This window comes from Limulus polyphemus, unplaced genomic scaffold (assembly GCF_000517525.1).
Source record: "Limulus polyphemus unplaced genomic scaffold, Limulus_polyphemus-2.1.2 Scaffold579, whole genome shotgun sequence".
Lineage (NCBI taxonomy): Eukaryota > Metazoa > Arthropoda > Merostomata > Xiphosura > Limulidae > Limulus > Limulus polyphemus.
Window position 1 is genome coordinate 78265 of NW_013666189.1, and position 16766 is coordinate 95030.

Sequence of the window (16766 nt, forward strand, 5' to 3'; positions counted from 1 at the left end):
TTGTTTGCATGCACGACCGTTATTATTTCTGACCGAGAACCTGCTGCATAAGCATGCCTAGTTAGAATGTTTCCCCAATAAAAACCGCGCATGCGCATTATTCACTCGACGACAAACAGTCTACCTACGGCAGATAGCTGCAAAGCTCAATGATGAAATCGATACAATTGCTGTATGAAACAAGAAGTAACAACAAAAGGGGAATGTAAATATAATTTACTTTGTACAACAGAATATTAAAAACCTATCAAAGTTTTTAAAAAGGTTTGACGTTAGGTCGTAGAATAACATTATAAGTTTATTTATCGATAGTATTAAGTACAGTAAAGTTTAGTCCTATGTCAGTCTTATTTATAGCAGTGATAAAAAGTAATTCAGAACAGTAAGATTTCTATTTTACAAATTTCAACTTTTAAACTCATTTCATGATCATCTTTATTGTATTCTAACATCTATTGTTTACAAGAACTTAATTTACACCTGTTCAAGTTTTTATTTTGTTAGGTATCACTTTATTATTTAGCGTTCATTTTTTTCAGATGAATAATCTTTCTTTATATGATAACCGGGTTGCTGTTTAGACATCTTGTTTTTTTATTAGTCTGTGTAAAATTTCAGTTCTAAGTAGTTTTTAGCTTCACACGTTCCACTTTCTCATATCTTGCAGTTTATTCAAATCGAACCTAGTATTCTACCAAGCTTAAGAAAGCCCCTGATCCAATCTAATGCTATTATATTGTATATTTTATTGTAATAACTTCAAAATTCTTTCACCATCCCTATAAAATCCAAATTTTACTTTTAAACAAACTGCATGGTGGAAAATATGTTTAATGCTATAATTAAAGCTCTTTGTAACAACAGTTCATCGTTTCTATGCCTGATGCAGGTTTTCTGTTCATGCTAAATTTTTGATTCACTAAATATCTACACATACTCAAATAACCAACTATATCATGTATTTGCTCGCTTCCTATTATGTGATATTATGTTACGACCACGCGATCTCCGATCTCGATTATAGTTGGAATAAAGTGATTTAAACTTTACCTAACTTATTTTAACTTATCGTCAGATTCTCTACTGGCGTGTGCGATAATGTTGTTTCGGGATCAGTTGAGATCCAAAATGCGCTGCGATAGGAGGTTTTTCGCTTCCGTAAGGAATATTACAGGTTAATTTTTTTAAAATAGTGTCCTGTTTTTCTTCAACCTTTAACAATCATGGTAAATATAAGCCTGTTTAGTATAATTCGCATATGTGGTGGAACTCCACAACAATAGCATAAGCAAAATGTTGTTACAAAGTGTAATAAACCCAGAGTTTGATAATGTAAACAACAAAAATTTGTATATTATTTAGAAGAAAAAAATCACTTTAAATGAACTGATGCTGGAAAAAACTATATTTTTGTCTAATATTTAAATAATTTGCAAGTTTTATATTATTTGCTTTAGGCGTTATAAAGTGAATTTTGACGTCATCTTTACTCTTCCTTTCATACATATGACTCTGTAACACCGAAGAATTGTTGCAAAATAATGGCAGTGCAGTTAACACCGAATACTAGATACACATTTTACCGATATAATTCTATGTATTATAGGTAAGTTATCTATAATCTAGATTGTCATATGTATTACTGCTTTTCTACGTATGTTAAAACTATAAAGTACTAGCATTATTCGTATATAAAAGTTATCAGAATGGAAGTTCGACCCCTGATATCAGTTGGTGGATGTTTCCTGATTTACCTGGCAATCGGTACACTACTAACGTTTGGAAACCTAACTCCTTACTTAACTTCCTACCTGAGACAAAGAGTCAAAAAGGACACAACATATGAAGAAACTAGCTGGATTTGCTATGCATTTATCTCTACATGTTCACTGCTTTATTTTGGAGGCAAACTAGGTTGTCTCATTGGACGTCGTTGGAGCATGATTATTGGTTCTTGTATTTTTTGGTAAGATTTACACTTATATATGTATTTAATAATAATAACTGATAAAAAGAATTCCAACAAGGTTATTAAATTCATGGATGTAAATAATTATAATATAAAATAACAATAAACCTGTAAATAAGCAAAGCCACAGTAACGTTGATATTAACACAGAGACTGTTAAGGCTTATGAAGTGATAATTTAAAAAAAATGTGTCGTCACTTTTTGTTTAGTTTATGTATTTTAGTATCCATATGTGTATGAAAATATAATCTTATATGCGCCTGTTTATGTATTTTGTGAAATAGCAACTTCTACTTTTATTTTGTTATGGTTTTATTTACCTTTCATTTATTATTACTTCTATCGTTTAGATCAGCTATGAAGGTTTAGTTTAATTATGTATATATAAGTATAAGTTTTAGTTTTATTCAAAGTGTTAACTCACCTTCTAGCGAGAGCACGTTGAATTTTAGTATGTATATGTTATGAAACTGACACGAGCTTCCCCTAGGAGTGACGTACAGATATTAATGTTTTGAATGATTACGTTAATTAGTTAGTCACACGAGATGTAGCCTGTAAAGAAAAACCCTGCCTTAAGCTTAAACAAGTTAGTTCACGAAATATAGTTAAAACAAATAATTGTTGATTGTTACTCGATATTGTTAATGATCTTGAAGCTCTTTCAGTTCGGAGTACTGTGGATTTTGGGGAATTAGGTTTTTTCTTCTAGTTCTTTTCCTGATTCCTCACAGCGGTATGTCTGCGAACTTATACTGCTAGAACAGTAGGCAGAACACAGAGAACTCTTTGTGTAGCTTTAATAACAAACAACCACATCCTGATTCTTTTATTTACTGAAGTTATTAGCATTGATATTTAAGTTCCATTGTTCATTAACGTTAGTAACAAGTCCTAGTCAGGTACGTATTTATTAACTATGTTTTTGGTATGTGATAAACTTTATGTTCCAAATGTTTGAAAGTTTTGAAACTTAGTTGAATGGAGGGCAACTGCCTGTTATAGAAATACAAGTCTTCCGCCTTTCGTCTTCATCTTTGTTTTGGATTTCTATGGTATTCAAAGTTTACTAAATTCGTTTCTTGTTTGTTTGTTTGTTTGTTCGACACTGATTGTAGCGGCTGTTTGTTTTAGTCAGTTACAACGTTAGAGTATGTATGTGTGTAGATATAATCCCATATGCCCCTGTTTATGTAGTTTATGTATGTTAGTGTCCATGTGCGCATCCAAAAATAACAAGTGTGATCCAACACACAAAAATTTGATTTCCAAGTAATAATTTGGAAGCTCTGTTTCCGACAGCAACAAAGTTCTTGAAATTGCCTTGTTCTAAAAACTTGATCCATATTTTCTGTGGATCCATTGTTATAAGGACTAATTGGACTTAAACAAACTTCAACCTTTTGCAAAGAACAAAGCAAATAGGAATGTAAGTTTGTAAGTTTAGTTCTACGGTTATGGACCAGACATACGTGTTGTTGTTGTTTTTTGTGTGCTTTTGGATGTCCAATCATGTAAGAAACTATTAGGCCTAAGTTATTGAGCAAATGTATTGTTTCAAGCTATATTTTCAATTTTTATGTAAATTTATATGATTGCTTGAAGAATCACATCGTTAAGATCGAGAGAGTTTGTGAAAGCTATGAATCGAGAAGCTTCGTGGAGTATCTAGAAACAAGAGCACGATATAAATATGAATAATCATTGATGATTAGTTCAGTTAGTTCAGAGTAGGAAAAATTATTCATTGATAGAATAAAGAATTATCGCATATTTTTTGATATTCAATTATTCGATCAATCAGCTGTGAAATACTACAAGTAACCTTATAAGTAACTTTGACTTTCATTCGTTTTGGAGCTTATGTTGAAAAGTCTATATAGCTGAAACTAGGCCTACAAGTGAGCATGGCTGTTAAAAACATTTATTAAAGAATTACATTTATCTGTTATCATGACATAGATTGAAATAATGCAAAATAGCCCACCTAATTATATAACACATTACAAATGGTGGTAGTTCTGGGATTCTTTAGTTGAAAATATAATATACGTTAGAGTAAACTTCAACTTTCAAGATGAAAACACGACGCAAGGCAGAAAATTTATTGGGAATGTATAATTTAACCTGATAAGGGAGAGTACGATGGAGACCACACGGAGCAGGTGACCATTTCTGTAAACCTGAATACCTATCAAGAACCCTGATAATGAAGTGGCTAAAAATGCTCTTGTAACAGTCATGGTAAGCCTAGCGTATAGACCTAAACTCTGTAGTACGTCCTGGGAGATTAACAGTTTTATGAGTTCCCTTAGACCCAAAAAATAAAAATTCATAATTGGGGCCTAAAACAAGAAACTATAAATTTCGAACCAAGTCTGGATGGGGCAGGTGAAACAATATAGGTAATACTTTCATTCGGAGAACATCACGTGTAGTCACCTTTTAGGTAAAATGTCAAATCCTTACATAAGGACAGCTAACCACTTCACTTACAAGAGCCATATGACCAGAGCTGTAGAGATATACCAGCTAATCAATTACGTGACTTGCTCAAAGAATACCAAGATAATTTCTTCAGCAGATCCTTATGGTTTAGGCCAAACAACTAAAATATCTCATAAGATTAGTAGTGGGAATTCAGCCCCAACATTTAAAACAGGCTGAGGCTTTCAAGGAACTAGAAATCATGAAGAAACCAGGAGAGATAGAACCAAGTACTAGTTCCTGGTAATCACCTATTATACTTCTGAAAAATTAAGATTGATTCACAAGGTTCTACATGGACTACCAGAGGGTGAATTAAGTAGGAGAAAGGACGCCTACGATCGGCTAGACATTTATTCTGTTATGAATGCTTTGTCGGGATGAAAATAGTTTTCAACATTGGATTTTAAGAATGGATATTGGCAAGTGAAAATCAATGAAGCAAGTAGAAAAAGATTGCCTTACTACAAAATAAAGGATTGTAGCAATTTGATAAAGCAGTGTGTCTGATATATCTTGTCGACTAACTGAGTGTGGTCTTTCGATCTACGCATGAACATTGTACTCATCTACTTAGATAATATAATCATATATCAGAAGACATTTGATGATGCTTATGAAAGTTCTGGATTGGTCGATGAAAGAGAACATTAAGCTGAATCCCAAGAAGTGTAAATTGTTCCGTCACTATATGAGTTTCCTGGGACACATTGTCAGCAAAGAGGGAGTGCCCAAAAATCCACATGAGATTGAATTTATTCATTATTGGCCAACCCCAAAGAACTTGTATGAGATTAGAGTATTTCTTGGACTATGCTTTTATTATCGGCATTGTCTAAAATCATTGTCTGACATAGCTCATCATTTACATAAATTATTCTAAAAACCAAATCCATTTTGTTGGAGTGCATATTTTGAACAAGTATTCAAGAAATTGGGGAATGAATTGATTACTTCTTTTGTATTAACATACCCAAATCTCGAAAATCCACAAATATTAGATGCAAATGCCGGTTATTTTATAATGATAATAGTTTTAACAGAAGTACAACATCACAAATAGCCAATAATTGTCTTCTAAAGCACGGCAATGAATGCTACAGAAAGGAGTTGTTTTATATCTTGGAAATACCTACTAAATGTTTTATGAGACATAAGTCATTTCCATTATTAGCTGTATAAACAAAAGTTCACACTTCGGCTAGATCATTCAGCATTGAACTGGTTTGCAATATTTCGCATTTCAGAAAGCTAGATAACAAGATTGCTCATTACATTTCAGAGAGTTTAACTAAGATTACACATCAACCTGGATGGAACATTGGAAATTCTGAAGATTCATCTCGAAAACCGTGTGTGAATAAAGAATGCAAACATTGTGAAAAGAGAAAACCACAAGATAATAAAAACAACCAACACCATCGTTACGTGGAATGGACTTGGAGTTATACATTTCAAAATAATCCAAAACAACACACCCAACGACTGAAGAAGTTACAACACCTTCGGGCAAGAAAAACAAAGATAATGCTGCGATATAGGAATATCAAAGGTGTTGGTACTGTATAACAAGATTAAAGATGGCGATGCTATAAATGGAGAACAAAGATGACTGTACTGTATATAGAAAATAAAAACGATTAGAAGGAAATCTAAAATAATGGTACTGTGTTGGTAGAGCAAAGATCAAAGTGATATAAAGAAGTAGTAGAGAAGTGGTAATGTTGCTTTTTCAGGTTTTTTTTCGAGATCTCAATAACAGCTCGACAGCTAATTTATTTTATGTTAATATGAGTGTAATGTGTCTGTAAATTCCTCAGTTCTCGTTCATAAGGTCGTGGTGTCTTTATTCACGTTATATATGTATAAAACAAAACATTTTTTTTATCTATTAGCTTTGGTATAGCAGTGACGTACTGGAGTATACAACATAGCCTTGTCGCTACCATAATCACTTATGGAGTGATTGCTTCCTTGGGCTTTGTCTGTTGCTTTGGTCATCCCGTAGTCACTGCTATAGAGGTGAGTACAATTGTTTCGAAAACATCTCATTATAGAAATATACTTACGAAAAACGAATGTTTAAGTTCATTTTCCAATCAGGTAAAAAGTATCACTTAACTATTTTATCTCAAGAACTAAAAACATCATATATATGATATATATATATACACACACATATATGAAAAACTGTCCTAGCTCTTGAAACTATATACATATCAACGTCCATAATATAAAATACCATTTAATACACAATTATTTAAGTCTTCGAATTCGAGGAAACTTTTGTAGTTCTTTAATTCAACTTTAAATTATACGTGTAGAAACTTTTATGAGTTATTATTCCCCTGGGAGTGCAGATACAGATGTCACTAATGTGTAGACTTGGTTTATTTTTATTTTACTCTAAACTTCTGTATAATTCATGTAAATCTTGATGTATTTCCTGATATAAATGCTGATCTTTGCCACTAGTTACTACACACTATATAGTTCATATAATATACGTCCAAGGTTATAAAATGATATAACATTATCTTGTCTATTTAAAAAGACACGTCAGAAAATAAATTCACAAATCTTTTCACAGTGGTTTCCAAACAAAAAAGGCCTCGTGACAGGGATATTGGCTTCAGGATTAGCTTTAACTCCTCTCTTTATGAATAGCATACAAACATTTTTTGTGAACCCTAGTAATCTCCAACCTGCTTCTGATGGGTAAGTTACAAGTTTCTATAAACTTACGTAGTGCTTCTAGAAATAAAACACAGAGTTTTATCATACCTTAATTTTACTTTTTCTTCAAAATCATCAACATCCTTGTTTCTTTTCGCTTTAGGAATAATATTTTCATTGTATTTGTCACAAATGTTTAGAATATCTTGGAAGAAAATAGTCTAGGTTTTATCTTAATATATAATTCACATTATTGTTTGAAATCAGTGCTGATTACACAGGCCTGCGATGGTTTTATTGTCTTGAAATTTTTACAGTAATTTCTGTACGCTGAATCCGAAAATTTTCTCCATCACGTACATATTTTTCACAAAACATCACAACACGTAGTTTTGAGACTAAAAGACGTAGATTTCACAGAAAACATCAGGATGAATGAGGATGTATATTCGGTTGACATCAATGTTCTTTCCTTTTCTTCAGTCTGTTTATGTTTTTGTTAACAAACACAATAATAACAAATGTTCATTGTGGTAAATGAAATAATAATTTGATCAAAGTAACAGTTTTTCTTTCCGATTTGTAAACAAAAAATCCTTACGTGTACAAAAAAAAATTAATATTATTTTCGTAATCCACGTAGCTGAATTATGGAAAATCCGTTAATTATACCAAAACAACTTTTATGAAGTTTAAATTCGCAGGCTTGCGTTATTTTAGAGTGTTTATGAAATAAAATTTTTACATTACCTAAGATAAAATCCTTAGAAAGCACCTTTTAAGGCCTAATGTTACAATTATGAATAAATAAAGTTCTTAGGTTTTAGTGATTTCTTAAAGAAGTATTTCATAACCTAAAGAAAACTCTTTGAAGTTTCTACAATAGTTTTATAGGGTTATATGTCATACATGGTTCTTTTATTAAATCCATGGAATTTGGAAATGTTAAATGGTAGCTGTTGAAATTGGATGGATAATGTTTTAACTACCAAACTGTAGGAAAGTATTCTAAAAACACATAGGGACTTGAAGGGAATTAAAGCTTTCATTACTCATGAGTTGCATCTATTATTATTTCATTGTTTGTAGATAAGTACAAAGTTACACAATAGGCTATCTCTGCTGTGTCCATCAGGGGTATCGAAACTCTGATTCTAGCGTTATACTTACTGCTGTTCAGCATCATCAATTAAATTAATTCATAAACCAATTTACTGAGTAAACTCTCAATATTTTTTTCAGGTTTTTTTACAACAATGTAATTATAGAACGTGTTCCTGTTTTGTTTCTGATAATGGGAAGTGTTATTGGTGGAATTCTATTGATTGGGCTGCTTATGTACCAAGAACTACCAAGAGAGTCATACCAGGTTAGAGGAACTGGATTAAAAAAAAGTTTACTAATGATATTTAAGACAACAAAATAAGTCCGTATCATATCACCTGAATAAGTCTGACTTATTTGTATTATTGGTACCAGTTTTAGTTAAAGCGAGCTGGGATTCTTTTAGTCTTAATAGTAATATGATTATGATGAATATAAACTCAACAACATTTAATAAATAAGTCAGTTAGAACTATACATATTAAACCTGTGGAAATATATATCTTCTTAAAAATGGTATGTTCTAAAACTTGATCTTTTAACATCTACTGGTGTGCCCGTAGGTTAGATATTGAATACAAACCTAGATGTTTGATAAAAATATAAATATGAGTAACATGGAAGATAATTAACTTCTAATTATACCAAAAGATAAAATTTTGTGATATAGCGGTAAATGAGAAATATGTGTTCCAAATAGAGTTTTTAAATAATACCGATTTTGCTTTTTTCTTCTCCAAGATTACGATTGCTTTTGATAATAAGTGTAGTGTTACTTTATTGTTCAGTAGAAATCTTGACATCTCAGGATATACACTTAAAGAAAGTGAACCAGAGCTGTGAAGACAGATGTTTATACTACTAAATAGAAATATTGATGAAATTACAAAATTTTCATCTAAAGACGTTTAGTACATACGAACTGTATTGTTTGTTAAGAAAATAGCGTTGTTTAAAATGACTGCTTAGTCAGGTAATTAAAACAAAAACAAATCTGAAAAGTTGATACGTCTATTTTACTCTATGTTGCATTGTCTGTTTCTACACATAGAAACAATTGTATTCGTATTTCTAACACAGGAAGGAACAATATCCAGTGAATTAACTAAGGTGTCAAGTCAGTCATGTAGTAAAGAACTTAGTGAACCAATTACGAAAGACTTGGACTGTAGAACAACAATAAATAACGAAAAATTATGTAAATCATCGGAAGAAGATTCAGCCAATGTGAACGTTGATGACGAACAACTGTACACTAATGGTGAAGGTGAAGTTTATGTGTCACCAAAAGAAGCTCTGAAAATGAAAGAATTTTACCTTTTATCCATAGTTTGTATCTGCTCATATTATCCATTCATATTTGTGAATGTTTTTTATAAGGTAAGTTTATGAACTTGATATTAGTTTATTTTCTCTAGGAATCCTTCGAAATTATGACCATGAAACGTTTTAACCCCTAAAACTACGCTGTACATAAAAAAATGAGCGTTTTTTTTTCAGTATAAACCATCTTGAGATACGGCATAGAACCAAAACCTTATGTATGAAAACACTGATATTGGTGTTCAAATCTAATAGAAAATAAGAAGAACTTATAGTTACAAACTAAGTAACAACAACAGAACTGTGTTGAGACACTCACTGTTTTCAGACATATGGACAGACGTTTATATCAGACGACACGTTTCTGTCCACCATTGGTTCTGTAGCTGGAGCTGTTCATGCACTCAGCCGAGTGATTGTGGGCTTAATTCAGGACAAATTATCATACAAGGTAAGAATGTGTAAAGTGTAGTGACTGAACTTGTTATTAATAATTATTAAAATATTATTTGGTGTGTAAAGTAAATACACAGGATAATAAGTAGAGTTTTGTTCCTGTATTGTTTTTAATTAGTGATTAAAGAATTATAAACTGACCAATTTTAATCGACCACTTCACTCATAAAGAAATCTTTCACACAAACAAGATTCATAAAATTCTTATAAGGTTTATTAAAACCCATCTTCTAGAACTACAGATAGATTAGTGGACTTAGAACTCTAAAATCAGGGGTACAGGTTCCCATCGGTGGACAAAAGGTAGATAAGTTGCTATGTTATAGTTTAGAGTAAAAAACAAAAATATCTAAACTTACTTGTTTCAACCAAATTTAGTTAGATAAGAACCTCGCATACTTCATCATTTATCAATTTTTAAGATTTTATGTACAAAAGTAAAAAATAACTTCCATTTTCAGCAATAAATTGTAGTAAAGATTTGTCTCTACAAGGATTCAAACTATCAACAATAAAGTTTAAAATGTTTTAAATTTTCTTCTAAGTTGTATGTAATTAGATGAAATAAAAGTTTAGAGTTAGAATTTTGCAAGTTATTTTTAATAAATCCCTTGATTAGTGGAAAATAATATTAGCTTTTCATTTTGATTTTCAGTCAGTAAAATTACTTAGAAATATTTATATATATAATTAAAGAAATTACCAATATATATCTAAATAATATATGTTATTCATTAGTTTCAAGTGAAATAATTCAATGTAATGCACAGAATGTGCAAATTGAAAGAAATTATGTAGTTATTGATAATTATTAAAATAGCATTTGGTATATAAATTGTATACAACCTTTATCACTCAGCGGTAAACTGGAGGATTGATAACGATAAAATTCGGATCTGGATCCATGCCGTGGGAACAACATATCCCGTTGTTTGCTTTGAACGTAAAGCGAAAATATATCTCTATAATAATACTCAAAGAAATGGAAACAGTAAAAATAGTTTTGAAAAAATTTAGAACCACTATTTGAGGTTATGTTTAAAAGAATCCAATGTAACGCACAGAAAATGATTATCCGAACAATTTCAGCTCACATATCTAACCAGTAGATTTGATAAGTACTTAGTGTAGTTTTTCTCACTGAAATAAAATGATATGCAAAGTAATATATACTTAACACAAAATTAGAATGATATGTACATGCTCTAAAAAACTATATCTGGGTTAAACATTATACATTTTTTTAACTTGTAGCTACCTGTTGTTTCATCTTTCTTGTATTTTCTTATACTATTTTTAACTTTATTCTGACTGAATTATAATATGTATAAATCTTTAGTTAACAAGTCTTCTCTTGCTGGGAATAAAGACGGTATTACTGTTCACTCTGGTGGCGACACCTTATGGAGGAGAAGTGATGTACATGATCTGGATTTGTGGGCTGTTTGCTACATTTCCTCTTATTTTTGTCTGTATTCCGGCTGCTGTTGCTGAAGTTTTTGGAACGAAATACACTGCTGAAATTTTTGGAATGGTGTTTTTTACATCAGTAAGTGTAGAGCAAGGATTACCAACAAGTTGAGAAAAACACCATAATATCAATATTTTTATAACTGAATTATAACTTAGCAGATATTCAAATAAATGTTTAGCTAAAGAAATAATTCATCTATATAGATGAATTTAAAGACCAACCTCTTAGTAAAAGTTTACTTACATGAAACAAATTTTATCTTCTTTTTTATCTTGCTACAATACATAAGATAATCCGTTCGAGTTTTAACTGATATTTCATGGCTTTTTATTCCAGACAGCTTCCTTCTTTCTTTGGCCTTTAGTTCTCCATCATGTTAGTTCTTCTTTAGGATGGTTTACTACGTTTTGTGCGGCAGCGACTGTTTCATTCATAGGTCAGAACAGCTCTTTTATGCCAAGAATAAAGTGTGTTTTGATTTTTTGTATTTCGATACCTTGTTTTCGCTTATTTTTCAAAATTTCTTTCACTAGTATATTTCTTTTATATATGTTATCAAATTATATAAAACCATGAAAATAAAACGACACTTTATTTCAAAACTTTGTTGTCAAAGCAGCGTAATATTGCCCATGGTGTACTTGTAAAAATCTCATACATATCTCTATTCGAAAAGAGAAAAATTACATATGTTTTAGCAGATTTTATTTTGAGGTTTCAACCGAGTTTGTTATCATGAAGAAAAATAAAAGTAAATAAATGTCTGACTCGCGATTCGACTGAACTAACTTAATTTTACAATGTTTAAACTCTCGAAATCTCAAACATTCAAGAGGAAGACAAACCTTTATGTTATTTGTATCTCAGCTGGAATAATGACCACTGGTATTGAGAGAAACGCGTCGTCGGTAATGCATATGTTGCACATAAGGTGGTTGAAATAACATTATACACTCTTCTTCTTGGATAAAGTCTAAATAAGCAAAGAAAAACAAAAGTAGTATTAAAAACTACGCTAAGCTTAATACTGTTGTCTTGTGACGAATATAATTTTCAAAATTAGTTTCAGTTAGTTAAGGGATTCATAAGCAGTGTCAGTATATGTTGACTATGAGATTTATTCAGTTTGATATACATTATTTCTATAATATGAATTATAATAAAATACTTTATGTACTAATCAAAATAAATTATGTGATTGTGTAACGATAAAGTTTTGTTTTGTTTTTTTTCTTTCGTAGGGATACTTGTGACTATAGTTTTTCCCTGAAACCCATCGTACAGAACAATCAGTATCAAGTAGTTTTGATGGAGACAAAGAACGGCCTCGTTACCGTGCTTTTGAATATCAGAAGTGAATCTCTTACGAGTTGTCACTTTTCAAATGTTTTAAACTGTGACTGTAACACAGCTTCCTCTTCCCGTGTGGTATTTACATAATAAAATATCGTGAAGTTTGTTCCTCTGTAGTTTCCCTGATGATGATTTCTGTAATCCTTAACGTATAGTAAGACAAAGTGTTGTTCATTACACATTTCACGAAAAGCAAATTAATATAGTATAATGCTATCGGATAATTTTTGACGGAATAATTCAAGCATGTTCTGATGTATTCATGTAATACGTTGGCACAATGAAGTGTAGATGTGTTTGTTTTATTAAAACTGGGTTTAGGGTTTCTACTTTTTGATGAGATGATTAGATGAAAATAAATGTTGAATAATAAGAATTTTACTGTACGCTCGCTGTTTCTCTTTTTAAACATCCCTATACATTATAATTTCATATTTTATACACATATGTATTATATCTCTTTATATATATTTCTGTAGATAGTTTGTGTGCGTGCATTATTATTCCTACGTGTGCACGATAAGTAAAAATCAGCAAAACATCAATGATATATATTTTCATATATTTTAGCAGCTGGTACAAACATTGGTATAAAAGAATTGAAAGTAAACGTTTCGAAAGTGTTTAACTTACTCTACTAATAACATGTTTTGCAAAGAAAGATCTTATCAAATCCTGGTTTGTCAAGTTTGTGGTAAGAAATATATAGAACAGAGGTCAGGTTCCTTGATAATAAAACTCGAAGAACAACAAGGTCACATAATTTAATTGAACAACCTTACTATCAATTTGTTTTCTCAGACATAATTTATTTTTATTATTAGCTATATGGACAAAAGTTCATGCTTCGGCCAGATCATTCAGCATTGAATTGGTTTGTAAATTTTCGCTATTCATAAAGCTAAACAGCAAGATTACTCATTAAATTTCAAAGAGTTTAACTAAGATTACACATCGACCTGGATGGAACATTGGAAATGCTGATGATTTTTCTCGAAAACCGTGTGTGAATAAAGAATGCAAACATTGTGAAAAGAGAAAACCACAAGATAATAAAAACAACCAACACCATCGTTACGTGGAATGGACTTGGAATTATACATTTCAAAATAATCCAAAACAACACACCCAACGACTAAAGAAGTTACAACACCTTCGGGCAAGAAAAACAATAATAATGCTGCGATATAGGAATATCAAAGGTGTTGGTACTGTATAACAAGATTAAAGATGGCGATGCTAAAGTGGAGAACAAAGATGACTATACTATATAGATAAAGGAACAACGATAGTGATGATGTTTTAGAAGGAAATCTAAAATAATTTTACTGTTTTGGCAGAACAAAGATTAAATTGATAAAATGGAACAGTAGGGATGGTAATGCTGCCTTTTCAGTTATTATCTTTTAACGAGATCTCAACGACACCTCTACACCTAATATATTTTATGTTAACGTCAGTATAACGTTTTTGTAACTTTCTTAGTTTTCATTCAAAAGGTTTTAGTGTATTTATCCACATTATTGAAAAAATATATATCTGTTAGTTTTAACATGGCAGTGACGTACTGGAGTCTTGTAGCTACCATCATCACATATGGAGTGGTTGATTCTTTGAGTTTTATCTGATGCTTTGGTCACCCAGTAGTTACTGCTATAGAAATGAATATAATTGTTTTGAAAACATCTCTTTATAGAAATATACATACGAAAAATATATGTTTCTGTTAACTGTGTCACCTTCACATCATTTAAAAAGTATCATTTAACTATTTTATTTCAACAACTAAATAACAGCGTATATAATATATATGTATATATATAAGTTTATGAAAAAATATAAAAAGCTGTTTTTGACATGAGGAAACTTTTTTAGTTCTTTAATCAAACTATTTGTACAAACGTTTATGGGAATGGTTTAGTTATTATTTCTCTTGGAATCCCGATACAGCTGTCACTAATGTGTAGATCCAGTTTCTTTTTCTACTTTTCTAATATTTTGTATAATTCCTGTACATCTATAATACACTAGATGTGTTTAATACTGGTTAAAGACGGCTTGAATGGGTAATGAAGAAAAACTTTAATATAAGTTTAACATAACAGCAAATGTACAACGTTTCGACAAGGTTTTTGTCATCATCAGATACAAGTAATTTACACTGACACAGATATATATATATATATACAGTATGGAACAAAGAGGTCACATGATGTGTTTGCTGATACAAATGCGACCTTTGTCACTAATGACCACACACGCTGCATAGTTCATATAATATACTATCAAGGTTATAAAATGATATAACATTTATCTTGTCTTTTTAAAAAGATACGTCACACAATAAATTACCAAATACTTTGACAGTGGTTTCCCAATAACAAAGACCTCGTGACAGGGATAGTGTCTTCAGGTTTAGCTGTAACTCCTCTCTTTATGAATAGTGTACAGACATTCTTTATGAATCCTAGTAATCTCCAACCTGATTCTGATGGGTAAGTTACAAGTTTCTGTAAAATTACGTGATGATTCTTGAAGTAAAACACAATATATTGCCTTCATCTTTAGTATACCTTATTTAACTTTTTCTTCAATAAATCATCCAAAATCCTTGCTTCTTTTTCTTTTATGGTACTTATTGTTCCAATGATAGAATGATGTTGCAAAGTATTTAATACATTTTCCGTCTTTAGTACCATACAAGAGCCACAATGTGTTCTATATTGTTATATATTAGATAAAAGATATTCCAATACCAGACAGTTAATTTAATCTTGGCAGTCCAGTATTGTATAATTCATACATAATTCAGTTTTGTTATTTGTAAATATCAAAGGCTATTGAGCTGTTAGCTTGTCAGTGGAATTTGCTCCTTGGATAAATTTGAAGAACACAGCCAAAATTCTAAAATGGACGATACTGTTACTTCTTTGTGTGTCTAAACAGTTACGCCATGCAGAAGTTAGATTAGGTATATTTTTTAGTAAGATATATTTGTAAAGTTATATTTATGAGACGAATATGTGGGTTCTAAATAGAAAACAGAAAGAAATAACGTAAAAGCAGGATATAATTTCCTTTTGTACCGTCAAGTATTGAGAATTTCATGAAGGTACATTTAGTTTTCTGTACTGTTATGTGAAGTGCAAGAAAAGATAAACTTGTTTTATTGGCTGTTAAGTTCAGTGACATGCACAATCTGTTCTTTATTGTCCGAGTTAAATTACTGTGAACAAACAGCTTGTTGTGTTCTGTAATACTAGACATTGTAAACATGATGGATTTATAAAATGTGAAAGAAAAGATATGTATTTTCTTGTCTTTTATCGTAAGAAATAACAAAATGAAATATTTTGTCAAGAACCTTTTTTTATTGTTATCACAGTTATCTAGAGATTTTGTCTCTTCTTAAAATCTTCAAAGGTAGGATACACGCACATTATTTTTGATAAATCTTGGATAAATTAGTTTTTCTCTACAGTATCCAAGAAGGTTTCATTGATAGGATCTGATAAATTTAATTGTGTTACTCTTTGATTAAACATCGACTGAACAATAAATTTATTTATTCTTGTTAATGCAGATCTCAAACATGATCATACACGTTCATAATGATTTAATATGTTACAAGAATGATGAGTTTCACTAAGATCACCGATTTCACATGCTTCACAATGTTTTTTCTTCAGTACTTGTAAAATAGGCTACACTTGTTCAGCGTATATGATAATAATAATTTATTCCATCTGATTATACAATTTATTTTCATTATGAACTATACTATTTAAGTAATTAAACAAAGGAGAAATCTGTGCATATAAATATTTCTCCAATTCTGAATTTGATAAACCAAAGAGAACATTATCAGATGTTATATCAATATCATGATAATCAAATCGATATGTAAACAAAATATAGGGGAT

At 30.8% G+C, this 16766-nt stretch overlaps 1 protein-coding gene across 1 annotated transcript; it reads left to right on the forward strand.

Annotated features, from left to right (window-relative positions):
- Nucleotides 1–1800: 1800 nt before the first annotated feature.
- On the forward strand, nt 1801–13226 carry LOC106459228. Its single transcript, XM_022385681.1, has 9 exons — nt 1801–1966; nt 6353–6479; nt 7048–7175; nt 8376–8502; nt 9318–9617; nt 9889–10011; nt 11356–11565; nt 11827–11926; nt 12732–13226. The coding sequence occupies exons 1-9, from the start codon at nt 1941–1943 to the stop codon at nt 12758–12760; spliced, it is 1170 nt and encodes a 389-aa protein (XP_022241389.1). The 5' UTR covers nt 1801–1940; the 3' UTR covers nt 12761–13226.
- Nucleotides 13227–16766: the final 3540 nt, after the last annotated feature.

Coding starts and splice junctions, on each gene's coding strand:
- LOC106459228 (XM_022385681.1), top strand. CDS start 1,941: ATGATTATTGGTTCTTGTATTTTTTG. Junction 1,967..6,352: donor ATTGGTTCTTGTATTTTTTG/GTAAGATTTACA, acceptor TTTATCTATTAG/CTTTGGTATAGCAGTGACGT. Junction 7,176..8,375: donor CTCCAACCTGCTTCTGATGG/GTAAGTTACAAG, acceptor TATTTTTTTCAG/GTTTTTTTACAACAATGTAA.